This window comes from Cetorhinus maximus, unplaced genomic scaffold (assembly GCF_964194155.1).
Source record: "Cetorhinus maximus unplaced genomic scaffold, sCetMax3.hap1.1 HAP1_SCAFFOLD_1405, whole genome shotgun sequence".
Taxonomy (NCBI): Eukaryota; Metazoa; Chordata; class Chondrichthyes; order Lamniformes; family Cetorhinidae; genus Cetorhinus; species Cetorhinus maximus.
Genome location: NW_027597346.1, coordinates 49,602 through 77,500, shown reverse-complemented (window position 1 = coordinate 77,500; position 27,899 = coordinate 49,602). Strand labels below are relative to the sequence as shown.

Here is a 27,899-nt window from a genome sequence, read left to right as displayed (position 1 = left end):
AGAGTGAGAGACCTCATTGTTCCATTACACGCAGTACCTTTCCCTCGACACTGTCCCCATCAAACACTCCCAGGACAGGTACAGCACGGGGTTAGATACAGAGTAAAGCTCCCTCTACACTGTCCCCATCAAACACTCCCAGGACAGGTACAGCACGGGGTTAGATACAGAGTAAAGCTCCCTCTACACCGTCCCCATCAAACACTCCCAGGACAGGTACAGCACGGGGTTAGATACAGAGTAAAGCTCCCTCTACACCGTCCCCATCAAACACTCCCAGGACAGGTACAGCACGGGGTTAGATACAGAGTAAAGCTCCCTCTACATTGTCCCCATCAAACACTCCCAGGACAGGTACAGCATGGGGTTAGATACAGAGTAAAGCTCCCTCTACACCATCCCCATCAAACACTCCCAGGACAGGTACAGCACGGGGTTAGATATAGAGTAAAGCTCCCTCTACACTGTCCCCATCAAACACTCCCAGGACAGGTACAGCACGGGGTTAGATACAGAGTAAAGCTCCCTCTACACTGTCCACATCAAACACTCCCAGGGCAGGTACAGCACGGGGTTAGATACAGAGTGAAGCTCCCTCTACACTGTCCCCATCAAACACTCCCAGGACAGGTACAGCACGGGGTTAGAAACAGAGTAAAGCTCCCTCTACACTGTCCCCATCAAACACTCCCAGGACAGGTACAGCACGGGGTTAGATACAGAGTAAAGCTCCCTCTACACCATCCCCATCAAACACTCCCAGGACAGGTACAGCACGGGGTTAGATACAGAGTAAAGCTCCCTCTACACTGTCCCCATCAAACACTCCCAGGACAGGTACAGCACGGGGTTAGATATAGAGTAAAGCTCTGTTTTACCTGTGAGACATTCAACCCTGGTGGAAGTGTGAATGATGTAAGATTCAGAGGTTAACCAATCCTGGTGCTGACCCCTGGGCGTTGCACGTCCACTGAATCTGTTTCAGACTCTGGCCCTCACGGTGACCCCATCCCCAGTCCCCTCCAGCCTGTTGGGACCGGGAGGGACTCCCTGTGGCCGGACTCCGGGCAGTACCCCTGCTCCCTAGAGCAAGCCCCCAGTGGCCCGGCAGGGTGAGCTGTGTGCCCTTCCCTCATTCAACAGCACAGCCCACATGGATATGAGCCCCACCCCACACCCCCCCTTTCAATCTCGAACCGGGGCGAGGGCGAGTTATCACCGCTCTCCTGGGGCAAATGGTTATCTCTCAACCACCATCACTAAAAAGCAAATTACCTGGGTCGATACCACCTCACTGTTTGTGGGAGCTTGCTGTGCGCCAATGGGCATTTCCAACGTGGCGATTACACTTCAAGGAGAAGCGCTCGGTTGTCCCATTGTGGAGATGCTTCTTTCCCTCTCGAATATTCCTGCCCCTTCTCTCAGGTCGGAGGGCGGACCATGCTCCCAATCCGCTGGATGCCGCCGGAGAGCATTGTGTACCGTAAGTTCACCACCGAGAGCGATATCTGGAGTTTCGGAGTGGTGCTGTGGGAGATCTTCACCTACGGCAAGCAGCCCTGGTACCAACTCTCCAACAACGAGGTCAGTGCCCCCCCCCTCTCTCTCTCACCCCCATCTGAGGGCTGTGCGGAGCGGGCTCGGGTCTGGGGGGTGGTGGGCAGGCAGGAGATGGGGAGGACAGCGTGGGTGGGGGGTGCTCGGGGAGGGAGGGGGGGAGAGCTGAGCAAATCGAGAGTGTGGCTTTCAGGTTTTGGACCGAGGCTTTAATTTTGCGGTGTGGGTTTAACGTGCGTTAATGCCGGACGGCCCACCCCAGTCTCCTGGGAAAAGCCCCTCCTCCAGTATTACCAAACCAAAACACTGGCCAAGGCTGCAGCCTGTGGGATCTTGCTATGCACCCACGGGTTGCCTCCATTGCCGCACTCACTGCACAGTAAGAGCACTGGGACTGTTCCAAGAAACAGCATGATATCTCGCCTGAATACCAACTGCTTTCTCTCCTTTCTGTCTCTCTCTCTCTCTCGCTCTGTCTCTCTCACATTGCTTTCCATCTCCCATTCTCCATCTCCGCCTCTCCCTCCCCTCTCTCTCTCTCTCTCTCTCTCTCTCGCTCTGTCTCTCTCACATTGCTTTCCATCTCCCATTCTCCATCTCCGCCTCTCCCTCCCCTCTCTCTCTCTCTCTCATTCCCTCTTCATTCTTTTTAGTCTCTTCCTCACCCTCTCCCTGTCTTTCTCTCTCGCTTTCTCTCCTTCCCTCTCTTCTTTTCCCCTCCTTTTCTTCTTAACCCTTGACTCCTAGGGTTAAATCACTGGGAGACATTACATAAACTAGGGATGCATTTCCTGGAATTTAGAAGGCTAGTGGGGAGGTGATTTCATTGAAGTTTTGAAGATATTAAGGGGAAGAGATCGAGAGGAGCTATTCCCGCTGGCCGGGGGCGTTCAGGACTAGGGGGCAGAGTCTAAACTTTAGAGCCAGGTAATTCAGGAGTGAAATTAGAAAACACTTTGACACACACAGGGCGGGAGATGTTCAGAACTCTCTCACAAACAACAACTGACGCTGGGACAATTGTTAAATTTAAATCTGAGAAGCAACATAGGGAAAGGTGAAGTTGAGTTCGAGCTCAGCTACGATGGTCATTGAATGGCAGAATGGGAACAAGGGGCTGAATGGCCTCCTCCCGTTCCTATGTTCGATCCATCTGTTTTGATTCAGCACTGGTGAACTCCCTCCCCCTCTCTCTCTCTTCCTCTCTTGCTTTCTCTCTCTCTCTCTCTCTCTCTTTCACTCTCTCTCTCTCTCCCTTTCTCTCTCCCTGTCTCTCTCACTCTCTTTTTCTGTCACTCTCTCTCTGTCTCCCTCTCTTTGTCTCTTTTTCTCCATCTCTTTCACTCTTTTTCTGTCTCTCTGTGTCTCTCTCTCACTCTGTCTTTCTCTCATATGCCTCTCTCTCTGCCCCTCTCTGTCTCTCTCTGTCTGTGCCTCTATTTCTCTCTTGCTCTGTCTCCCTCTCTCAGTCTCCGTCTCTCTCTATCTCTCTCTGTCTCCCTCTTGCCCTCTCTCTGTCTCTCTTTCTCCCTGACTCTCTCTCTGCCTTTTTCTCTCTCTGTATTTCTCTCTTGCTCTGTCTCTCACTCTGTCTCCCTCTCTCTGTCTCCATCTCTCTCTCTCCCTGTCTCCCTCTTGCTCTCTCTGTCTCTTTCTCTCCCTGACTCTCTCCCTGCCTTTTTCTCTCTCTCTGTCTTTCTCTCTCTCTCTGTCTCCCTCTCGCTCTCTCTCTCTCTGTCTCTCTCTGACTGTCTTCTCTCTGTCTTTCTCTCTCCCTCTGTCTTTCCCTCTCTCTCTGTTCCTCTCTCTGGATCTCTCTCTGTCTCTCTGTCTTTCTCTCTCCCTCTGTCTTTCCCTCTCTCTCTGCTCCTCTCTCTCTCTCTCTCTCTGTCTCTTTCTCTCTCTGTCTTTCTCTCTTCCTCTGTCTTTCTCTCTCTCTCTGTTTCTCTCTCTGGCTCTCTCTCTCTGTCTTTCCCTCACTCTCTCTCTGTCTCTCTCTCTCTGTCTTTCCCTTACTCTTTCTCTGTCTCTCTCTCTCTCTGTCTCTCTCTCTCTGTCTTTCCCTTACTCTTTCTCTGTCTCTCTCTCTCTCTCTGTCTCTCTCTCTCTTGCTGAAACCAGTTTCTCTGCTGACACAGAGGAACCTATGGGTAGATGTGACAGGCTGAAGAAATGGACGAGTCATTGTGTCGATCTGTACTAAATCAGCACTGAAACCTGACCCAGTACCAGCCTGATGAGCTCACGGATAGCAACTCAATTAATGGTCCCAGGTGCTCGTGCTCCATTCACTGCGTGGCTGTCCCTGCTTTTCCCCTTTCATTTACTTTGATTTTTACAGTGTTTATTTAGTGAAGGAGAGTCACACTGGATCCGGGGAGCTTTCTATTGGCTCCTATTGACCGACAGTGGTTTGCGATATAAAGCCATCAGCCTTCCCCACTTGCCTGGATGAGTGCAGCTCCCACAACACTCAAGAAGCTCGACACCGTCCAGGACAAAGCAGCCCCGCTTGATCGGCACCCCATCCACAAACATTCACTCCCTCCACCACCGACGCACAGTAGCAGCAGTGTGTGTACCATCTACAAGATGCACCGCAGCAACTCACCAAGGCTCCTTCGACAGCACCTTCCAAACCCACAACCACTACCATCTAGAAGGACAAGGACAGCGGATAGATGGGAACACCACCACCTGGAAGTTCCCCTCCGAGCCACTCACCACCCTGACTTGGAAAAATATCGGCCGTTCCTTCACTGTTGAGCCCTCTGAGCCATGGGAGTTCCCCACAGCTCAAACTGTAATGGGTCAGGGAGGAAGCTCATCACCACCACCTACCCAAGGGCACTTTGAGTTGGTCAACAAAATCCTGGCCTAGCCACACACATCCACATTCCAAGCATGAATAAACAAAAAGGAAGAGTTGCTTAGTTGAGATATCAGAGCGCGGATGATGCATTTGTTGGGTTCCTGGGTCCCCATCCCATTGGGCACTAGTTATACCAACACACTGGATCCTGAATGACCAAACCATTGGGCACTAGTTATGCCAGTATTTGGGTGCCAGCTCACTGCTGTAGGATGATTGCTTGCAAAAGGGGCAGGAATAGTGGGGCAGTGCCAGGGTAGGGGGGGTGGGGAGGGAAAGTGAATTGTATTGGTGGGGGGCGGGGGGTTGTGAGTTTCTAACTGCTGATGTTACCCCCCCCGCCCCCTCAGGCCATCGAGTGCATCACGCAGGGCCGGGAGCTGGAGTGTCCGAGGACCTGTCCCAAGGAGGTGTACAGCATCATGCAGGGCTGCTGGCCGAGAGAGCCTCACCAACGGCTCAGCATCAAGGAGATCCACAGCCAGCTGGAGAACCTGGCCAAATCCCCTCCGGTCTACCTCGACATCTTGCAGTAAAGACCCTCAACAGAGCCAGGGCCAAGAAACACCCTGAGCTGCCTTCGGACGGTCACAGCCTGGATGGACCTTGCTCGGGACAGTTTGGACAATCTTTCGGGAGAATCTTGCAGCCTCTCCCCACCCCAGCCCCTCCCGTTCATTGTAACTAAGTCTTGCAGGTATGCGTGCAGGTCCTATCCGGCCAATATCACTGTATATAAGGAAGTTTAACATATGCACCCACTAATATGTTTCCATGAGTGACCCTTCCTTTCTGCTGCATCACTGTTTAATGCTTCTGCCTCCGTGACTTTACAAGTTGCGTCTTCAGGAAAGACTTTGGGACCGGGGGTGGTATTCGTATCTCAAAACTCTTCACCCGAGACAGGACCCTTACCCAGCTGAGTCGCAGCATCCAGACGGGTTACCCATGTGACCTGAGCACTTGTACATGTTCCTGTTGCACGTGCTGATTCCATTAAAGTGTCTTGCCACAGGATAGTCGTGGTGTATGTGTCTGTGTCTTTGTAAGTGTCTGTGTTTGTGTCTATGTGTGTGCTTCTGTGTACATCTGTGTGTCTATGTCTGTGTGTCTATGTCTGTGTGTCTATGTCTGTGTGTCTATGTCTGTGTGTCTATGTCTGTGTGTCTATATCTGTGTGTCTGTGTGTGTGTCTGTGTGTCTATGTCTGTGTCTGTGTGTGTCTGTGTATGTCTGTGTATGTCTGTGTATGTCTGTGAGTGTATGTGTCTGTGTGTGTGCACGCCTGTGAGTGTGCGCCTGTGTGTGCGCGTCTGTGTGTGTGTGTGTGTCTGACTGTGTGTGGTGTGTCTGTCTGTGTGTCAGTGTGTCTGTGTGTCTGTGCCTGTGTGTGTGTCTGTCTGTCTGCGTGTGTGTGTGTCTGTTTCTGTGTGTCTGTGTGTCTGTCTGTGTGTGTGTGTTTGTGTGTGTGTGTGTCTGACTGTGTTTGTGTCTGACTGTGTTTGTGTCTGACTGTGTTTGTGTCTGACTGTGTTTGTGTGTGTGTGTTTGTGTGTGTGTGTTTGTGTGTGTGTGTTTGTGTGTGTGTGTTTGTGTGTGTGTCTGTGTGTGTCTGTGTGTGTCTGTGTGTGTATGTGTGTACCTCTGCGTCTTCGAAACTGCCCGATGTCTGTCTGTCTGTCTGGCTGGCAGTGTTCTCTCTTTGCCATACAGGCCTGTCTGTTGCCGGGTGCTACACGTTCCACAATGCTGTGCACAGCCGTAGTGGGTTATGTCCCTGATAGACTGACTGTCTGATTCTTTAACTTGCCGCCTACCTGACCAGGCTATCTGAGTGCACAACATGTCCGCAGTCCCTGTGTCCATCCCACGGAGGTATCTGGGTCTCCAGTAGATGTGAGTGTGGGTATCTGGGTCTCCAAAATACTGTGGTCATGAGTCTGAACCCGATGGGCTAATCGGATCTGCACTCACTGCACTAATATTGGAAACTGGCTAGGCTGGAGATTGCAGGAAGCTGCGCCCGGGTGAGTGGAGTTAGGAGGGAGAGGGATGCCGGGGGTGGGGGGGTGGGGAAGAGGCAGATAAAGAGGCAATAAAAAAACAGGCTTGCGCTCGATCTCTCACTTCTCCTGCTGAGCGATGCGGCCGCGCTCTGAGGCTGCCTCTGGCTGTCTGTGAAGCAGTGGGAATGTGAGGCAGGGGCAGGGTCCCTGGTGGTTGCTCTAATGGACTCTCAGGCCCCAGTAAATTAACTTGCATTTGGTCTTCCCCAGGTGAGCCAGGCAGGACTCTCCCTGTGTGGCCAGGAGGTGGGACTGGTGTGCACGGGCGTTACTGTGCTCTGGATAAAGTGCCGTTAGGTTGCAGCAAAGGGCTTAACACGTCCAGTCAATGCCTAGGCCCGGTCACACAGAAATGCGGGATCTGTGACGTTATAAATGGAGACACAGAGTAAAATCAAGGCAGCAACACTAACTCTTTATAGATCACACCTTCAGACCCCCAGCTGGGGCGCTCTGTCCCATTCCGGGCCCTCGGAGAGGCTGCGGGAGGGAGATTTACCCCGAACGGGACCCGGGATGAGGGACTTCAGTCCATGTGGGGAGACTGGGAGAAGCTGGGATCGTTCTCCTCGGAGCGGAGAAGGTTAAGGGGGGAGATTGAATCGAGGCGTTCGGAATCAGGAAGGGGGTTTGGACAGAGTAAATGAGGAGAAACTGTTTCCACTGGGCAGGAGGGTCGGTAACCAGAGGGGGACACAGATTGAAGAGAATCGGGAAAAGAACCAGAGGGGGAGATGAGGAGAATTTGTTTTTTATTTACACAGCGAGTTGTTGTGATCTGGAAGGCGCTGCCTGAAAGGGCGGTGGAAGCAGATTCAATAGGAACTTTCAAAAAGGGGGAATCGGATAAATACTCGTAGGGGAAAAGTATGCAGGGGTATATAGAGAGAGAGAGAGAGAGAGAGTGTGTGTGTGTGTGTGTGGGGAGAGGGGGAGAGATGGTGAACAGTGTTGGGAGTGTGTGGAGGAGCAGGTGACTCCTGTGTGCAGAGGGGAGGAGGCAGGGAGAACGAGAGTGAGAGAGACAGAGGGCTCAGGAGGCCAGAGAAGGGAAAGGAGTGATTTCACTGTGTACGGTAAGATCAATAGGATAGAACGAGGCTGTGCAGAGATTTTAACACTGTTTTCAAATGTGTATCAGAGTAGAGCATCAGTCAGTTTCTAAATAGCCCCTTGCTAATCAAAGTGACCCCTAACCATTATCATATGTACCTAGGATACTAAATCTGTTGTTGCAGTGCTGAGTACATGCACTTGTTCAATACTTTAGTTCTCCGCTGGGACCTCTCCCTTTAAATATTTAATTGCCCCCCCCTCTCCCAGTTCTCCAATCTCCCTCTCTCTGTTTACATTAGTGAAATGATGAGAATTTGTCAGACAAGACATGTGATCCTGGAACAATCTCCGACATTCCCTGAGACACACACACACACACGCGCGAGGGGGATGTACAGGACCAGGCAGCAGCGGTTCACTCCCTTTCACCCGCTGTGTGTACTGTACGGGTACAGGAGCCGACACGGTGGGAGACAGAAGACATGGAAGACGGTGGCGTGGTGGTAATGTCACTGGGTTACTAACCCAGAGGCCCATTCTCCGGGGACACGGGCTCAAATCCCATCACGGCCGCTGGTGGAATTTAAATTCAATTAATAAAAGCTGGTGACAGCGAGTCTCAGTGATGGTGATCAGGGCAACCATCCTGGATTGTTGGAAAAACCCCATCTGGTTCACTAATGCCCCTTTAGGGAAGGAAATCTCGCATCCTTACCCGGTCTGGCCCTACACGTGACCCCAGACCCACAGCCCATGTGGTCAACTCTTAACTGCCCCTCTGAAGTGGCCGAGTGAGACCACTCAGTTCAAGGGGGCAATTAGGGATGGGCAACAAATGCTGGCCTTGCCCAGTGACACCCACTTCCCAAGAAAGGGACAAACATAAATTGAGAGGGGCACAGAAGGAGAGTGAACCGTTTCCCTTTAGCCGCTGTGCCCTTCAGACCCTACACCCCTCCCTATCTCTGTAACCTCCTCCTCAAGACCGTGCATCCCTCCCTTTCTCTGGCACCTTCAGGAGAGGAGGGGGACCCTGTACCCCAGTGAGAGTCAGCACCTTCAGGAGAGGAGGGGGACCCTGTACCCCAGTGAGAATCCGCACTGAAGGGTTTGACACTGGAGAAATCTCTCAGTGCGAGGAACATAAAAGCTCGCCTGTTTCCAATGTTTAATATTAACTCAGCCGCTCCCAGGCTTCCCTGGGCTTTGGTTCTGCCGCTGCCCCCCCACTCTATTACCCGAGCGGAGTCTCACCAACGTCTGTCCCGACCTGGCTCTCTGTCCTGAACCTTATCACGCTCCTTCCCCGTCTAATCCCAGCTCATCACGCAGACCCGAGGAGCTCCCCATCTTTCGGAGCTGAGGGGGGCAGCAGGGGTCAGCTGGAGGCAGTGGGGGGCAGCGGGGGTCAGAGGGGGGTAGCAGGGGGTCAGCGGGGGTCAGTGGGGGCAGCAAGGGGTAGCTGGTCCCTCTCCGATCCAGCTAGGTCAGCACAGTCTTGCTGAAATTGGATTGAGTGACTGTGTCCTGCGCCATAATTGGACCATTATTGTGCGAGGAAGCATTCGCTGATACTTATCTTTAATAAAAATAAACTGTGTCTTTCCGCCCACCTCCCCCACCCCCCTCCCTATTCCAATTACTGCTGCTAATGCATTGGGTGAGGAACAGCCTGCGGTGAGACGAATACAATGCCAGACAGCAGCACATTTGTGAGGCTCTTACAAAGGGAACAGGATGTGAAGTGTGAAAATTGAAATGCGCAATGAATTATGCTAACTGGGCACTGAGGAAGGATTACACAAACAGTATCTCCCCCCTCCCCACCCCCCCGGGTCAGTGACCCCACCACACTCGCTGACAGTCACAACCTGAGCACAAACCCAGATGAGATCAGTGCTGACTCTCACTGGGGTACGGGGTCCCACTCCTCTCCTGAAGGTGCCAGAGATAGGGAGGGGTGTAGGGGCTGGAGGAGGTTACAGAGATAGGGAGGGGTGTAGGGGCTGGAGGAGGTTACAGAGATAGGGAGGGGTGTAGGGGCTGGAGGAGGTTACAGAGATAGGGAGGAGTGTAGGGGCTGGAGGAGGTTACAGAGATAGGGAGGAGTGTAGGGGCTGGAGGAGGTTACAGAGATAGGGAGGGGGGGCTGGAGGAGGTTACAGAGATAGGGAGGGGTGTAGGGGCTGGAGGAGGTTACAGAGATAGGGAGGGGTGTAGGGGCTGGAGGAGGTTACAGAGATAGGGAGGGGTGTAGGGGCTGGAAGAGGTTTCAGAGATAGGGAGGGGTGTAGGGGCTGGAGGAGGTTACAGAGATAGGGAGGGGTGTAGGGCTGGAGGAGGTTACAGAGATAGGGAGGGGTGTAGGGGCTGGAGGAGGTTACAGAGATAGGGAGGGGTGTAGGGGCTGGAGGAGGTTACAGAGATAGGGAGGGGTGTAGGGGCTGGAAGAGGTTTCAGAGATAGGGAGGGGTGTAGGGGCTGGAGGAGGTTACAGAGATAGGGAGAGGTGTAGGGGCTGGAGGAGGTTACAGAGATAGGGAGGGGTGTAGGGGCTGGAGGAGGTTAAGAGATAGGGAGGGGTGTAGGGGCCTGAGGAGGTTACAGAGATAGGGAGGGGTGTAGGGGCTGGAGGGGGGTTACAGAGATAGGGATGGGTGTAGGGGCTGGAGGAGGTTACAGAGATAGGGAGGGGTGTAGGGGCTGGAGGAGGTTACAGAGATAGGGAGGGGTGTAGGGGCTGGAGGAGGTTACAGAGATAGGGAGGGGTGTAGGGGCTGGAGGGGGGTTAAAGAGATAGGGAGGGTGTAGGGGCTGGAGGAGGTTACAGGGATAGGGAGGGGTGTAGATGCTGGAGGAGGTTACAGAGATAGGGAGGGGTGTAGGGGCTGGAGGAGGTTACAGAGATAGGGAGGGGTGTAGGGGCTGGAGGAGGTTACAGGGATAGGGAGGGGTGTAGAGGCTGGAGGAGGTTACAGAGATGGGGAGGGGTGTAGGGGCTGGAGGAGGTTACAGAGATAGGGAGGGGTGTACGGGCTGGTGGAGGTTACAGAGATAGGGAGGGGTGTAGGGGCTGGAGGAGGTTACAGAGATAGGGAGGGGTGTAGGGGTTGGAGGAGGTTATAAGAGATAGGGAGGGGTGTAGGGGCTGGAGGAGGTTACAGCGATAGGAAGGGGTGTAGGGGTTGGAGGAGGTTACAGAGATAGGGAGGGGTGTAGGGGCTGGAGGAGGTTACAGAGATAGGGAGGGGTGTAGGGGTTGGAGGAGGTTACAGAGATAGGGAGGGGTGTAGGGGCTGGAAGAGGTTTCAGAGATAGGGAGGGGTGTAGGGGCTGGAGGAGGTTACAGAGATAGGGAGAGGTGTAGGGGCTGGAGGAGGTTACAGAGATAGGGAGGGGTGTAGGGGCTGGAGGAGGTTACAGAGATAGGGAGGGGTGTAGGGGCCTGAGGAGGTTACAGAGATAGGGAGGGGTGTAGGGGCTGGAGGGGGGTTACAGAGATAGGGATGGGTGTAGGGGCTGGAGGGGGGTTACAGAGATAGGGAGGGGTGTAGGGGCTGGAGGAGGTTATCAAGAAAGGGAGGGTGTAGGGGCTGGAGGAGGTTACAGAGATAGGTGGCGGTGTAGGGGCTGGAGCAGGTTATTGAGATAGGGAGGGGTGTAGGTGCTGGAGGAGGTTACAGAGATAGGGAGGGGTGTAGTGGCTGGAGGAGGTTACAGAGATAGGGAGGGGTGTAGGGGCTGGAGGAGGTTACAGAGTTAGGGAGGGATGTAGGGGCTGGAGGAGGTTATAGAGATAGGGAGGCGGTGTAATGGCTGGAGGAGGTTACAGAGATAGGGAGGGGTGTAGGGTCTGGAGGAGGTTACAGTGATAGGGAGGGGTTGTACGGGCTGGAGGATGTTACAGAGATACGGAGGTTTGTAGGGGCTGGAGGAGGTTACAGAGATAAGGAGGGGTGTAGAGGCTGGAGGAGGTTACAGAGATGGGGAGGGGTGTAGGGGCTGGAGGAGGTTACAGAGATAGGGAGGGGTGTACGGGCTGGAGGAGGTTACAGAGATAGGGAGGGGTGTAGGGGCTGGAGGAGGTTACAGAGATAGGGAGGGGTGTAGGGTTTGGAGGAGGTTACAGTGATAGGGAGGGGTGTAGGGGCTGGAGGAGGTTACAGCGATGGGGAGGGGTGTAGGGGCTGTAGGAGGTTACAGAGATAGGGATGGGTGTAGGGGCTGGAGGAGGTTACAGGGATAGGGAGGGGTGTAGGGGCTGGAGGAGGTTACAGGGATAGGGAGGGGTTTAGGGGCTGGAGGAGGTTACAGGGATAGGGAGGGGTTTAGGGGCTGGAGGAGGTTACAGAGATAGGGAGGGGTGTAGGGGCTGGAGGAGGTTACAGAGATAGGGAGGGGTGTAGGGGCTGGAGGAGGTTACAGGGATAGGGAGGAGTGTGGAGGGTGGAGGAGGTTACAGAGATAGGGAGGGGTGTAGGGGTTTGGAGGAGGTTACAGAGATAGGGAGGGGTGTAGTGGCTGGAGGAGTTTTCAGAGATTGGGAGGTGTGTAGGGGCTGGAGGAGTTTACAGAGATAGGGAGGGGTGTAGGGCTTGGAGGAGGTTACAGAGATAGGGAGGGGTGTAGGGGCTGGAGGAGGTTACAGGGATAGGGAGGGGTGTAGAGGCTGGAGGAGGTTACGGAGATAGGGAGGGCTGTAGGGGCTGGAGCATGTTACAGAGATAGGGAGGGTTGTAGGGGCTGGAGGAGGTTACAGAGATAGGGAGGGGTGTAGGGGCTGGAGGAGGTTACAGAGATAGGTAGGGGTTTAGGGGCTGGAGGAGGTTACAGAGATAGCGGTGTAGGGGCTGGAGGAGGTTACAGAGATAGGGAGGGGTGTAGGTGCTGGAGGAGGTTACAGAGATGGGGAGGTGTGTAGGGGCTGGAGGAGGTTACAGAGAAAGAGAGGGGTGTAGGGGCTGGAGGAGGTTACAGAGATAGGGAGGGGTGTAGGGGCTGGAGGAGGTAACAGAGATAGGGAGGGGTGTAGGGGCTGGAGCAGATTACAGAGATAGGTAGGGTTTTAGGGGCTGGAGGATGTTACAGAGATAGGGAGGGGTGTAGGGGCTGGAGGAGGTTATCAAGATAGGGAGGGTGTAGGGGCTGGAGGAGGTTACAGAGATAGGTAGCGGTGTAGGGGCTGGAGCAGGTTATTGAGATAGGGAGGGGTGTAGGTGCTGGAGGAGGTTACAGAGATAGGGAGGGGTGTAGGGGCTGGAGGAGGTTACAGAGATAGGGAGGGGTGTAGGGGCTGGAGGAGGTTACAGAGTTTGGGAGGGATGTAGGGGCTGGAGGAGGTTATAGAAATAGGGAGGGGGTGTAATGGCTGGAGGAGGTTACAGAGATAGGGAGGGGTGTAGTGTCTGGAGGAGGTTACAGTGATAGGGAGGGGTTGTACGGGCTGGAGGATGTTACAGAGATACGGAGGGGTGTAGGGGCTGGAGGAGGTTACAGAGTTAGGGATGGGTGTCGGTGCTGGAGGAGGTTACAGAGATAGGGAGGGGTGTAGGGGCTGGAGGAGGTTACCGAGATAGGGAGGGGTGTAGGGGCTGGAGGAGGTTACAGAGATAGGGAGGGGTGTAGGTGCTGGAGGAGGTTACAGAGATAGGGAGGGGTGTAGGGGCTGGAGGAGGTTACAGAGAGAGGGAGGGGTGTAGGGGCTGGAGGAGGTTACAGAGATAGGGAGGAGTGTAGGCGCTGGAGGAGGTTACAGAGATAGGGAGGGGTGTAGGGGCTGGAGGAGGTTACAGAGATAGGAGAGGGCTGTTCGGGGCTGGAGGAGGTTACAGAGGTAGGGAGGGGTGTAGGGGCTGGAGGAGGTTACAGAGATAGGGGTGTAGGGGCTGGAGGAGGTTACAGAGATAGGGAGGGGTGTAGGGGCTGGAGGAGGTTACAGTGATAGGAGAGGGCTGTTCGGGGCTGGAGGAGGTTACAGAGATTGGGAGGGGTGTAGGGGCTGGAGGAGGTTACAGAGATAGGGATGGGTGTAGGGGCTGGAGGAGGTTACAGAGATAGGGAGAGGTGTAGGGGCTGGAGGAGGTTACATAGATATGGAGGATTGTAGGGGCTGGAGGAGGTTACAGATATAGGGAGGGGTGTAGGTGCTGGAGGGGGTTACAGAGATAGGGAGGGTTGTAGGGGCTGGAGGAGGTTAGAGAGATAGGGAGGGGTTTAGGGGCTGGAGGAGGTTAGAGAGATAGGGAGGGGTGTGGTGGCTGGAGGAGGTTACAGAGATAGGGAGGGGTGTAGGGGCTGGAGGAGGTTACAGAGATAGGGAGGGGTGTGGGGCTGGAGGAGGTTACAGAGATAGGGAGGGGTGTGGGGCTGGAGGAGGTTACAGAGATAGGGAGGGGTGTAGGGTCTGGAGGAGTTTTCAAAGATTGGGAGGTGTGTAGGGGCTGGAGGAGTTTACAGAGATAGGGAGGGGTGTAGGGCTTGGAGGAGGTTACAGAGATAGGGAGGGGTGTAGGGGCCCACGGAGGTTACAGGGATAGGGAGGGGTGTAGAGGCTGGAGGAGGTTACGGAGATAGGGAGGGCTGTAGGGACTGGAGCATGTTACAGAGATAGGGAGGGGTGTAGGGGCTGGAGGAGGTTACAGAGAGAGGGAGGGGTGTAGGGGCTGGAGGAGGTTACAGAGATAGGGAGGAGTGTAGGCGCTGGAGGAGGTTACAGAGATAGGGAGGGGTGTAGGGGCTGGAGGAGGTTACAGTGATAGGAGAGGGCTGTTCGGGGCTGGAGGAGGTTACAGAGATTGGGAGGGGTGTAGGGGCTGGAGGAGGTTACAGAGATAGAGATGGTGTAGGGGCTGGAGGAGGTTACAGAGATAGGGAGAGGTGTAGGGGCTGGAGGAGGTTACATAGATATGGAGGATTGTAGGGGCTGGAGGAAGTTACAGATATAGGGAGGGGTGTAGGTGCTGGAGGGGGTTACAGAGATAGGGAGGGTTGTAGGGGCTGGAGGAGGTTAGAGAGATAGGGAGGGGTTTAGGGGCTGGAGGAGGTTAGAGAGATATGGAGGGGTGTGGTGGCTGGAGGAGGTTACAGAGATAGGGAGGGGTGTAGGGGCTGGAGGAGGTTACAGAGATAGGGAGGGGTGTGGGGCTGGAGGAGGTTACAGAGATAGGGAGGGGTGTGGGGGCTGGAGGAGGTTACAGAGATAGGGAGGGGTGTAGGGGCTGGAGGAGGTTACAGAGATTGGGAGGGGTGTAGGGACTGGAGGAGGTTACAGAGATAGGGAGGGGTGTAGGGGCTGGAGGAGTTTACAGAGATAGGGAGGGGTGTAGGGGCTGGAGGAGGTTACAGAGTTTGGGAGGGGTGTAGGTGCTGGAGGAGGTTACAGAGATGGGGAGGTGTGTAGGGGCTGGAGCAGGTTACAGAGATAGGTAGGGTTTTAGGGGCTGGAGGATGTTACAGAGATAGGGAGGGGTGTAGGGGCTGGAGGAGGTTATCAAGATAGGGAGGGTGTAGGGGCTGGAGGAGGTTACAGAGATAGGTAGCGGTGTAGGGGCTGGAGCAGGTTATTGAGATAGGGAGGGGTGTAGGTGCTGGAGGAGGTTACAGAGATAGGGAGGGGTGTAGGGGCTGGAGGAGGTTACAGAGATAGGGAGGGGTGTAGGGGCTGGAGGAGGTTACAGAGTTTGGGAGGGATGTAGGGGCTGGAGGAGGTTATAGAGATAGGGAGGGGGTGTAATGGCTGGAGGAGGTTACAGAGATAGGGAGGGGTGTAGTGTCTGGAGGAGGTTACAGTGATAGGGAGGGGTTGTACGGGCTGGAGGATGTTACTGAGATACGGAGGGGTGTAGGGGCTGGAGGAGGTTACAGAGATAGGGAGGGGGTGTACGGGCTGGAGGACGTTACAGAGATAGGGAGGGGGGGGCTGGAGGAGGTTACAGAGTTAGGGATGGGTGTCGGTGCTGGAGGAGGTTACAGAGATAGGGAGGGGTGTAGAGGCTGGAGGAGGTTACCGAGATAGGGAGGGGTGTAGTGGGTTGGAGGAGTTTACAGAGACAGGGAGGGGTGTAGCGGACTGGAGGAGGTTACAGAGATAGGGAGGGGTGTAGGGGCTGGAGGAGGTTACCGAGATAGGGAGGGGTGTAGGGGCTGGAGGAGGTTACAGAGATAGGGAGGGGTGTAGGTGCTGGAGGAGGTTACAGAGATAGAGAGGGGTGTAGGGGCTGGAGGAGGTTACAGAGAGAGGGAGGGGTGTAGGGGCTGGAGGATGTTACAGAGATAGGGAGGAGTGTAGGCGCTGGAGGAGGTTACAGAGATAGGGAGGGGTGTAGGGGCTGGAGGAGGTTACAGAGATAGGAGAGGGCTGTTCGGGGCTGGAGGAGGTTACAGAGATAGGGAGGGGTGTAGGGGCTGGAGGAGGTTACAGAGATAGGGAGGGGTGTAGGGGCTGGAGGAGGTTACAGAGATAGGGAGGGGTGTAGGGGCTGGAGGAGGTTACAGTGTTAGGACAGGGCTGTTCGGGGCTGGAGGAGGTTACAGAGATTGGGAGGGGTGTAGGGGCTGGAGGAGGTTACAGAGATAGGGATGGGTGTAGGGGCTGGAGGAGGTTACAGAGATAGGGAGAGGTGTAGGGGCTGGAGGAGGTTACATAGATATGGAGGATTGTAGGGGCTGGAGGAGGTTACAGATATAGGGAGGGGTGTAGGTGCTGGAGGGTGTTACAGAGATAGGGAGGGTTGTAGGGGCTGGAGGAGGTTAGAGAGATAGGGAGGGGTTTAGGGGCTGGAGGAGGTTAGAGAGATAGGGAGGGGTGTGGTGGCTGGAGGAGGTTACAGAGATAGGGAGGGGTGTAGGGGCTGGAGGAAGTTACAGAGATTGGGAGGGGTGTAGGGGCTGGAGGAGGTTACAGAGATAGGGAGGGGTGTAGGGGCTGGAGGAAGTTACAGAGATTGGGAGGGGTGTAGGGACTGGAGGAGGTTACAGAGATAGGGAGGTGTGTAGGGGCTGGAGGAGGTTACAGAGATAGGGAGGGGTGTAGGGGCTGGAGGTGGTTACAGAGATTGGGAGGGGTGTAGGGGCTGGAGGAGGTTACAGGGATAGGGAGGGGTAGTGATTGAGGATTGGAAGTAAGGATGAGAATTTGAGAAGTGAGATGATGTCGGGCTGAGTGGACAGAGGGTGAAGAGGGATTGGAGTGAGTCTTTGGGGTGGATTGTCGAGGGAGTTTACAGAGGGCGTCAGGCAAGATGGCCGGTCTGGATATCCAGCTGCCTGTCCAGCTGGCCGGATCCTTTCCACATGTCCCCCATTCCCCAGTTGTTCTCACTATGTTCCTCCCTGTTGTTTAATAAGGTGATCTCTCCTTGCACAGGGCTCCTGTGTGTGTGGAGGGTGCCCAGGTCCCTCTCTGACAGTGGCACCTTGGTGGGCTCCGCCATCTAGTGGACATGAGCCTCAGTAGCTGCTGCAGTGCTGCTCACCCCCTCTCTGTCATCTAGTCTTGGACACAGCACCATTGCATGTGGACCGAGGTGTCATCCCCTGTAAGTGAAGCTACCCACTGTCTGGCCTGTCGGCGCACGCCTCTTCTTGCCTGGGTGGGGCTGCGAGGGAGGGGGACGCAAATACCAAACCCACACCCCCACCAGTCACAGAGGTTATACACCCATTGACACAGTGTCTGTGAGACAAGCCAAACCACTTTACAGCCCATGAAGTACTTTCGAAGCAGATTCACTGACTTTAGGGAAAAGATGTAACCAATAGGTGCACAGCAAGCTCCCATACACAGCCAAGAGATCATTGGCTTTCAGTTCAGGAGACATCATGACTCACACTCCAGGGAGATCTCCCCTGCCCCTCTTCAAAATCGTGGCCATTGAAACTCGTACAAGAACCTGAGAGGACACATGGAGCCTCGGCTTAATGCACCACATGAAAGACACTACCCCTGACAGGACGGCACTCCCTCAGTACTGACCCTCCGACAGTGCGGCACTCCCTCAGTACTGACCCTCCGACAGTGCGGCACTCCCTCAGTACTGACCCTCGGACAGTGCGGCGCTCCCTCAGTACTGACCCTCTGACAGTGCGGCGCTCCCTCAGTACTGGCCCTCCGACAGTACAGCACTCCCTCAGTACTGACCCTCCCACAGTGCGGCACTCCCTCAGTACTGACCCTCCGACAGTGCGGCGCTCCCTCAGTACTGACCCTCCGACAGTGTGGCACTCCCTCAGTACTGACCCTCCGACAGTGCGGCACTCCCTCAGTACTGACCCTCCGACAGTGCGGCGCTCCCTCAGTACTGACCCTCTGACAGTGCGGCACTCCCTCAGTACTGACCCTCTGACAGTGCGGCACTCCCTCAGTACTGACCCTCTGACAGTGCGGCACTCCCTCAGTACTGACCCTCCGACAGTGCGGCGCTCCCTCAGTACTGACCCTCCGACAGTGCAGCACTCCCTCAGTACTGACCATCTGACAGTGCAGCACTCCCTCAGTACTGACCCTCCGACAGTGCAGCACTCCCTCAGTACTAACCCTCCGACAGTGCGGCGCTCCCTCAGCACTGACCCTCCGACAGTGCGGCACTCCCTCAGAACTGACCCTCTGACACTGCGGCGCTCCCTCAGTACTGACCCTCTGTCAGTGCGGCGGTCCCTCAATACTAACCCTCCGACAGTGCGGCACTCCCTCAGAACTGACCCTCCGACAGTGCGACGCTCCCTCAGTACCGACCCTCCGACAGTGCGGCACTCCCTCAGCACTGACCCTCCGACAGTGCGGCGCTCCCTCAGTACTGACCCTCTGACAGTGCGGCACTCCCTCAGCACTGACCCTCCAACAGTGCGGCGCTCCCTCAGCACTGACCCTCCGACAGTGCAGCGCTCCCTCAGCACTGACCCTCCGACAGTGCGGCACTCCCTCAGCACTGACCCTCCAACAGTGCGGCGCTCCCTCAGCACTGACCCTCCGACAGTGCAGCGCTCCCTCAGCACTGACCCTCCGACAGTGCGGCGCTCCCTCAGCACTGGCACTGGGAATCTCCGCCTGGCTGATGGGGTGAGGACCCCGGAGAGCGGCTGAGAACCTGGTCCTCCTGACCCTGAGCTAGGACTGGCTGCGCTCGGACAGAGCCCCGAGTCTCACCACTGACACGGGAATGGGATCAATGCCCAACCTGAGTGGGAGAGGGACCGAGGAAGTGAGGGATGGAGTTGGGGTGGGGGGGGAGACCCTTGCAAGGGCAATGTCCAGCTACTGTCCAAAGCTCCCACACTGCATCGAGGAGTCAATTACCCATCCGGATCGGGGACTGAGCCTTGAAGGGTGATGGAAGGGCATCTATTTGACTCTGGCTTTGCCAGGGAATAACAACAAGAGGCTGCGCCCAGTTGGCAAGAGGAAAGATTTTATTTGCACACTGAGATTCAGAAGGAGACCATTCGAGAGACGACCGCAGGTTCCCCCCGATCCTTTAAACCTCGTTCGCCAGCTCAGGCTCTGTTTATTCATTTCATTTCGCCACCATCTGCGTTGCTGAGGGGAATAACGAACTCGGGACTGCGATGTCCGGGGGAGGCCGGAGAACAGAGGGACTGACCCCCCCCTCCCCCCCTTAGAGACAATCCTCGGCCGGTGCCAATGTACCCGGGCCCCCCGCTGACCCGTTCAGGTGGCAGTAGCCCGGCTGGTCGCCCTGGCAACGCTGGGAGTAGGGCTGGGGCAGGCTTCGGGGCGTCCGGTGTCCGGAGGCCGGAGAGGAGGCCACGTCCGTCAGGCCCCCCGGTGTCCCGCAGGCTCCCGATTCTCGCTGCGCGGCCTCCCGGCTGTAGCAGAAGGAAAGGTCCCGGAAGCTAGGCCGCATGGCGTCGCTCAGCCGCTCGACAACCTGCAGAAAGCTCGGGCGGGACTTCGGGTTTGGCTGGAAACACAATTGCATCAGGTCGTGGCTGAGGGAAAAAAATAATCTCCCGTCAATCACACACTCCCCAGGACAGGTACAGCACGGGGTTAGATACAGAGTAAAGCTCCCTCTACACTGTCCCCATCAAACACTCCCAGGACAGGTACAGCACGGGGTTAGATACAGAGTAAAGCTCCCTCTACACTGTCCCCATCAAACACTCCCAGGACAGGTACAGCACGGGGTTAGATACAGAGTAAAGCTCCCTCTACACTGTCCCCATCAAACACTCCCAGGGACAGGTACAGCACGGGGTTAGATACAGAGTAAAGCTCCCTCTACACTGTCCCCATCAAACACTCCCAGGGACAGGCACAGCACGGGGTTAGATACAGAGTAAAGCTCCATCTACACCGTCCCCATCAAACACTCCCAGGACAGGTACAGCACGGGGTTAGATACAGAGTAAAGCTCCCTCTACACCGTCCCCATCAAACACTCCCAGGACAGGTACAGCACGGAGTTAGATACAGAGTAAACTCCTTCTACACTGTCCCCATCAAACACTCCCAGGACAGGTACAGCACGGGGTTAGATACAGAGTAAACTCCTTCTACACTGTCCCCATCAAACACCCCCAGGGACAGGTACAGCACGGGGTTAGATACAGAGTAAAGCTCCCTCTACACTGTCCCCATCAAACACTCCCAGGGACAGGTACAGCACGGGGTTAGATACAGAGTAAACTCCTTCTACACTGTCCCCATCAAACACTCCCAGGACAGGAACAGCACGGGGTTAGATACAGAGTAAAGCTCCCTCTACACCGTCCCCATCAAACACTCCCAGGACAGGTACAGCACGGAGTTAGATACAGAGTAAACTCCTTCTACACTGTCCCCATCAAACACTTCCAGGACAGGTACAGCACGGGGTTAGATACAGAGTAAAGCTCCCTCTACACCGTCCCCATCAAACACTCCCAGGACAGGTACAGCACGGGGTTAGATACAGAGTAAAGCTCCCTCTACACCGTCCCCATCAAACACTCCCAGGACAGGTACAGCACGGGGTTAGATACAGAGTAAAGCTCCCTCTACACCGTCCCCATCAAACACACAGTGGGAGGGTCCCACTGAAATCCTGTATTTTGAAATCGGGTCGGGTCTGGAATAGTCTCAGTTAAGGTTCCACAATCCCGAACACCCAGAATGAGTCTGAGCGGCCGAGTCCGGTGAATGTGGGTCAGCGGGGATATATTATCTCTCTGTGAAGCTGCGGCTGTCCAGGGAGGTGGAGGCATTGGGGAGGGAAGCCTAACTGAAGGACCAAGGTTCAGAGGATGTGGCAGTAGCATTGTTGGTGAGAGTGAGACGATGACAGCCAGTGATGGAGGCATGAACTGCTCAGGCCAAGCTGGGGGAAAGGCAAGACTCAGGACAGAGACCATGTTACAGCTCGAGGGGAGACTGAGGGGGAGAGGGGGCTCCCCCAGTTTGGGGACTGAAGTTGGCGGGGGAGGAGGCGTTCCCCATCCTACAGTCTGGAAACTGAGGGAGGTGAGAGGGAGGGTCGTACAGTTTGGAGGCTAAGGGAGGGGATAGGGAGGGTCGTTCAGTCTGGGGGCTGAGGGAGGGCAGGTGGAGGGTCGTACAGTTTGGAGGCTAAAGGAGGGGATAGGGAGGGTCGTTCAGTCTGGGGGCTGAGGGGGGGCAGGTGGAGGGTGGTACAGTTTGGAGGCTGTGGGAGGGGATAGGGAGGGTCGTTCAGTCCGGGAGCTGAGGGATGGCAGGTGGAGGGTCGTACAGTTTGGAGGCTGTGGGAGGGGATAGGGAGGGTCGTTCAGTCTGGGGGCTGAGGGAGGGCAGACGGAGGGTCTTACAGTTTGTCCGGACAGTTCTCCGGTTTCTCCAAGATGCCGTTGTTCATGACAAAGCGGAGGACCTGCTCGTTGGACATTCCTTGGTAGGGTTGCTCAGCCAGTGTTGCTATTTCCCAGAGGACCACTCCGAATGACCTGAAAGAGCAGCACATTAGAGTTAGAGCGAGCATCAAGGGGGTCTCTGTCCCTCCACCCTCCCCTCACATCGACTCAATAACAACAGCTCCGAGTGTTAACTCTGCCCACACCCCGATGGTGGAAACTCAATGTGGACCAACATCAGCCTAACCTACAGCCAGAAGATGGGTACGTCATTCTACAACTTCATAAGTCCTTTAAAAAGGATTCCAGTATGGGTTTGGGTCCATTGGGATTGTGTACAATGGGAGTGAATGGGAAGGGGTTTGGGTCCATTGGGATTGTGTACAATGGGAGTGAATGGGAAGGGGTTTGGGTCCATTGGGATTGTGTACAATGGGAGTGAATGGGAAGGGGTTTGAGTCCATTGGGATTGTGTACAATGGGAGTGAATGGGAAGGGGTTTGGGTCCATTGGGATTGTGTACAGTGGGAGTGAATGGGAAGGGGTTTGAGTCCATTGGGATTGTGTACAATGGGAGTGAATGGTAAAGGGTTGGGGTCCATTGGGATTGTGTACAATGGGAGTGAATGGGAAGGGGTTTGGATCCATTGGGATTGTGTACAGTGGGAGTGATTGGGAAGGGGTTGGGGTCCATTGGGATTGTGTAGAATGGGAGTGAATGGTAAAGGGTTGGGGTCCATTGGGATTGTGTACAATGGGAGTGAATGGGAAGGGGTTTGGATCCATTGGGACTGTGTACAATGGGAGTGAATGGGAAGGGGTTGGGGTCCATTGGGATTGTGTACAATGGGAGTGAATGGGAAGGGGTTGGGGTCCATTGGGATTGTGTACAATGGGAGTGAATGGGAAGGGGTTGGGGTACGTTGGGATTGTATGTTTGTGCTTCTAAATGGGGTCCGTCCCTCTTCCAGTATTTCTGGACCTGAAATGATTATAATCGGCAACTTCTAACCAGAATACGCAGCTCCCAGTGTGTTCCAAATATTACCAAACTGATTGGATACCAATTGAAAGTCTTACCAAACATCAGTGTGTGGACTGAAGATCCCATCTTTCAGAGACTCTGGGGACATCCAGCGGACTGGCAGCAGCCCTTTACCTCCTTTCCGATAATAATCCGTCTCATATATATCTCTAGTCATTCCAAAATCTGTAAGGTATTGAGGATGGGAAGAGAGTTAATTCTTTGTAAGATTGTGCGCTTGCTGTTTCTGAAAGGGAAGGTCTCTCAGGTCCGAGTCACAAGGTGGTCGGTTCGAGAACACCCTACAGAGTCCTGAGCACAGAATCCAGGTTGATGCACCTAGTGCCAGTACTGAGGGAGTGCCGCACTGTCGGAGGGTCAGTACTGAGGGAGCGCCGCACTGTTGGAGGGTCAGTACTGAGGGAGTGCCGCACTGTCGGAGGGTCAGTACTGAGGGAGCGCCGCACTGTCGGAGGGTCAGTACTGAGGGAGCGCCGCACTGTCGGAGGGTCAGTACTGAGGGAGCGCCGTACTGTCGGAGGGTCAGTACTGAGGGAGCGCCGCACTGTGGGAGGGTCAGTACTGAGGGAGCGCCGCACTGTGGGAGGGTCAGTGCTGAGGGAGCGACGCACTGTCGGAGGGTCAGTGCTGAGGGAGCGCCGCACTGTCGGAGGGTCAGTACTGTGGGAGCGCCGCATTCTCGGAGGGTCAGTGGTGAGGGAGTGCCGCACTGTCGGAGGGTCAGTACTGAGGGAGCGCCGCACTGTTGGAGGGTCAGTACTGAGGGAGCGCCGCACTGTCGGAGGGTCAGTACTGAGGGAGCGCCGCATTCTCGGATGGTCAGTGGTGAGCGCCAATGCTACCCACACATACCTTCCCTTAGTGTGAGTGCTGATCTCTGAGTGTGAGCATAGATTACCTCGATTCTAGTTGAACACTTATCTCCCCCTTGTGCTAAAATCCCTCCACAGTCTCATCACCCACCCCACATCATTTTCACCTCCTCCAGCCCCTATCGCCTATGTCTGTAACTGCATCAATACTCCATACCCCTCCCTATCTCTGTAACCTCCTCCAGCCCCTACACCCCTCCCTATCTCTGTAACCTCCTCCAGCCCCTACACCCCTCCCTATCTCTGTAACCTCCTTCAGCCCCTACACCCCTCTCTATCTCTGTAACCTCCTCCAGCCCCCTACACCCCTCCCTATCTCTGTAACCTCCTCCAGCCCCCTACACCCATCCCTTCACCATTGGCGGCCGTGCCTTCAGCTGCCTGGGGCCCTAAGCTCTTGAATTCCCTCCCTAAACCTCTCCACCCATCTCTCTCTCTCTCCCCTCTTTAAGATACTCCTCAAAACTGACCTCTTTGACCAACCTTTCATCACCTCTCCCTAATATCTCCTGATGTGGCTCGCTGTCTAGAAACATAGCAAAACAGGAGCAGGAGTAGGCCATTCGGCCCTTCGAGTCTGCTCCGCCATTCAATGTGATCATGGCTGATCCTCTATCTCAACACCACACTCCCACTCTCTCCCCATACCCATTGATGCCTTTAGAGTCCAGAAATCTATCTATTTCCTTCTTAAATATATTCAGTGACTTGGCCTCCACAGCCTCTGTGGTAGAGAATTCCACAGGTTCACCACCCTCTGAGTGAAGAAGTTTCTCCTCATCTCAGTCCTAAATGGCCTATCTCGTATCCTGAGACTGTGACCCCTTGTTCTAGACCCCCCCCAGCCCAGAGGAAACATCATCCCTGCATCTAGTCTGTCCAGCCCTGTCAGAATTTTATACATTTCAATGAGATCCCCTCTCATTCTTCTAAACTCCAGTGAACACAGGGCCTAGTCGGCCCAATCTCTCCTCATACGACAATCCTGCCATCCCAGGAATCAGTCTGGTGAACCTTTGCTTCACTCCCTCTATGGCAAGTGTATCCTTTCTTAGGTAAGGAGACCAAAACTGCGCACAATACTCCAGGTGTGGTCTCACCAAGGCCCTGTACAGCTGCAGTAAGACATCCTTGCTCCTGTACTCAAGTCCTCTCGCAATGAAGGCCAACATACCATTTGCCTTCTTAACTGCTGGCTGTACCTGCATACTTGCTTACAGTGATTGGTGTACAAGGACACCCAGGTCCCTTTGTACATCAACATTTCCCAATCTATCACCCATTTAAATAATACACTGCCATTCTGTTTTTCCTATTGAAGTGGATAACTTCACACTCATAACCACGTTATACTCCGTCTGCCATGTATTTTTCCCACTCAGCCATGAAATCTAAATCGCCTTGAAGCCTCTTAACATCCTCCTCATCGCTCACATTCCCACCAAGTTTTGTGTCGTCTGCAAACTTGGAAATATTACATCTGGTTCCCTCATCAAAATCATTGATAGATATATTGTGACTATCACACTGATACCTGCTCCTGTGAAGCATTTCGGAATGTTTTACTATGTTGTAGGTGCTATATAAATGCAGGTTATTGATGTCTTTTGTCAGGAACAGGTGACTTTGGGCCTGTAGTTGTCAAAGCTGTTCACCCGGGGGTTTCTTCACCACGTGTCCTGTCCTGTTCTCAACTGACGGAGACTCATTACTGCGATTAATCAACCACTTATTACTATAGAGAATCCACAGCACAGAAACAGGCCATTCAGCCCCTCTGCTCCGTGCTGGTGTTTCTGCTCCACACGAGCCTCCTCCTGCCCCCCTCTTCATCTCCCCTCATCCCCATATCCTTCTATTCCTTTCTCCCTCGTGTGTTTATCCAGCTTCCACCCCCCCCTTCAATCCATCTCTGCGATTCGCCTTGACCACTCCCCGTGGGAGCGAGTCCCACATTCTCCCCGCTCCCCGTGGGAGCGAGTCCCACATTGTCCCCACTCCCCGTGGGAGCGAGTCCCACATTCCCCCCGCTCCCCGTGGGAGCGAGTCCCACATTCTCCCCGCTCCCCGTGGGAGCGAGTCCCACATTCTCCCCGCTCCCCGCGGGAGCGAGTCCCACATTCTCCCCGCTCCCCGTGGGAGCGAGTCACACATTCTCCCCACTCCCCGTGGGAGCGAGTCCCACATTCTCCCCCACTCTCTGGGTAAAGACGTTTCTCCATGAATTCCCCATGGGATTTATTAGTGACTCTCTCGTATTGATGAGCCCCCCCCTAGTTCTGGTCTCCACCGCGAGTGGAAACATCTTCTCTCCGTCGACCCTATCGAAACCCCTCTCAGAATTTGAAAGACCTGGATCAGGTCACCGCCCCCCCCGCCCTCAGCCTCCTCCTTTCGAGAGAAAAGAGCCCGCGGCCTGTTCGATCTTTTCCTGAGGGTTGTAACCCAGTCAGTCGGAGTGAGGGCCCCACCTCCTATCTTGACGGTGAGATCCTCGGAGACCATGCAGTTTCGCGCCGCCAAGTCGCGGTGTACGAACTTCTTGGCGTTGAGGTAGGCCATGCCATCAGCGATCTCGCCCGCCATCTGCATCATGTCCCTCAGGGTGGGCGGAGAGACGTCCTGGTTATTCTGACAGGAGGGGGGAAAGCGAGAATCAGATCGGCGCGCAGGCGACGCCGAATTCAACGTCCCGGCCCCCGCGCTGAGATTGTCCGTCCCCTGTACGTTGCCGTGTCTCAGTGTCAGCTCCTGTACACGTACAGTACACGTGGGAGGGGTAAAAAGGGAACGATTTCACCCCCTCCCCGGTATTCACCTCATTGTATCCCTTCCTGATCTCAAAGTCTTCGGTCAAATCGACCCTTAACCTTCTCACTCCCAGTGTCCAAAACCCAATCGCAATTCCAAACCCACCACCTCTACCATCTGGAAGGACAAGGGCAGCAGACACATGGGGAACACCACCACCTGGAAGTTCCCCTCCAAGCCACTCACCATCCTGACTTGGAAATATATCGGCCGTTCCTTCACTGTCGCTGGGTCAAAATCCTGGAACTCCCTCCCTAACAGCACGGTGGGTGTACCTACACCACAGGGACTGCAGCGGCTCAAGAAGGCAGCTCACCCACCACCTTCTCAAGGGGCATTTAGGGATGGGGCAATAAATGCTGGGCCCAGCCAGTAACGCACACATCCTGTAAATGAATAAAACAAACTTTCTCTCGGAGGGTCAGTGCTGAGGGAGCGCCGCACTGTCGGAGGGTCAGTGCTGAGGGAGTGCCGCACTGTCGGAGGGTCAGTACTGAGGGAGCGCCGCACTGTCGGAGGGTCAGTACTGAGGGAGTGCCGCACTGTCAGAGGGTCAGTACTGAGGGAGCGCCGCACTGTCAGAGGGTCAGTACTGAGGGAGCGCCGCACTGTCGGAGGGTCAGTACTGAGGGAGTGCCGCACTGTCGGATGGTCAGTACTGAGGGAGCGCCGCACTGTCGGAGGGTCAGTACTGAGGGAGCGCCGCACTGTCGGACGGTCAGTACTGAGGGAGCGCCGCACTGTCGGAGGGTCAGTACTGAGGGAGCGCCGCACTGCCGGAGGGTCAGTACTGAGGGAGCGCCGCACTGTCGGAGGGTCAGTACTGTGGGAGCGCCGCACTGTCGGAGGGTCAGTACTGAGGGAGCGCCGCACTGTCGGAGGGTCAGTACTGAGGGAGCGCCGCACTGTCGGAGGGTCGGTAACCAGGGAGTGCCGCACTGTCGGATGGTCAGTACTGAGGGAGCGCCGCACTGTCGGAGGGTCAGTACTGAGGGAGCGCCGCACTGTCGGAGTGTCAGTACTGAGGGAGCGCCGCACTGTCGGTGGGTCGGTACTGAGGGAGCGCCGCACTGTAGGAGGATCAGTACTGAGGGAGCGCCGCACTGTCGGAGGGTCAGTACTGAGGGAGTGCTGCACTGTCGGAGGGTCGGTACTGAGGGAGTGCCGCACTGTCAGAGGGTCAGTACTGAGGGAGCGCCGCATTGTCGGAGGGTCGGTACTGAGGGAGTGCCGCACTGTCGGAGGGTCAGTACTGAGGGAGCGCCGCACTGTCGGAGGGTCAGTACTGAGGGAGCGCCGCACTGTCGGAGGGTCAGTACTGAGGGAGTGCTGCACTGTCGGAGGGTCAGTACTGAGGGAGCGCCGCACTGTCGGAGGGTCAGTACTGAGGGAGTGCCGCACTGTCGGAGGGTCGGTACTGAGGGAGCGCCGCACTGTCGGAGGGTTGGTACTGAGGGAGCGCCGTACTGTCAGAGGGTCGGTACTGAGCGAGAGCCGCACTGTCGGAGGGTCAGTACTGAGGGAGAGCCGCACTGTCGGAGGGTCAGTACTGAGGGAGTGCTGCACTGTCGGAGTGTCAGTACTGAGGGAGTGCCGCACTGTCGGAGGGTCAGTACTGAGGGAGTGCTGCACTGTCGGAGGGTCAGTACTGAGGGAGTGCTGCACTGTCGGAGGGTCAGTACTGAGGGAGCGCCGCACTGTGGGAGGGTCAGTACTGAGGGAGCGCCGCACTGTTGGAGGGTCAGTACTGAAGGAGCGCCGCACTGTCGGAGGGTCAGTACTGAGGGAGCGCCGCA

General features: G+C 55.4%; 2 protein-coding genes across 2 annotated transcripts in view; one reads left to right on the top strand and one right to left on the bottom strand.

Moving 5' to 3' along the window:
* The window catches only part of LOC144676177 (high affinity nerve growth factor receptor-like), a gene marked incomplete at its 5' end in the record, with an annotated part of 5,268 nt that extends 303 nt beyond the window's left edge, over nt 1-4,965 (top strand). Inside the window, 2 exons of the mRNA XM_078536672.1 lie at nt 1,426-1,584; nt 4,780-4,965. Coding sequence (XP_078392798.1) covers nt 1,426-1,584; nt 4,780-4,965 — 345 coding nt within the window. The remainder of the gene's footprint in view (nt 1-1,425; nt 1,585-4,779) is intronic.
* Nucleotides 4,966-19,163: 14,198 nt separating this feature from the next.
* LOC144676178 (insulin-like growth factor 1 receptor) overlaps nt 19,164-27,899 on the bottom strand; it is a gene marked incomplete at its 5' end in the record, with an annotated part of 56,652 nt that continues 47,916 nt past the window's right edge. Inside the window, 4 exons of the mRNA XM_078536673.1 lie at nt 19,164-19,497; nt 21,334-21,468; nt 22,456-22,585; nt 25,764-25,923. Of these exons, the coding sequence (XP_078392799.1) occupies nt 19,164-19,497; nt 21,334-21,468; nt 22,456-22,585; nt 25,764-25,923 (759 nt within the window). The remainder of the gene's footprint in view (nt 19,498-21,333; nt 21,469-22,455; nt 22,586-25,763; nt 25,924-27,899) is intronic.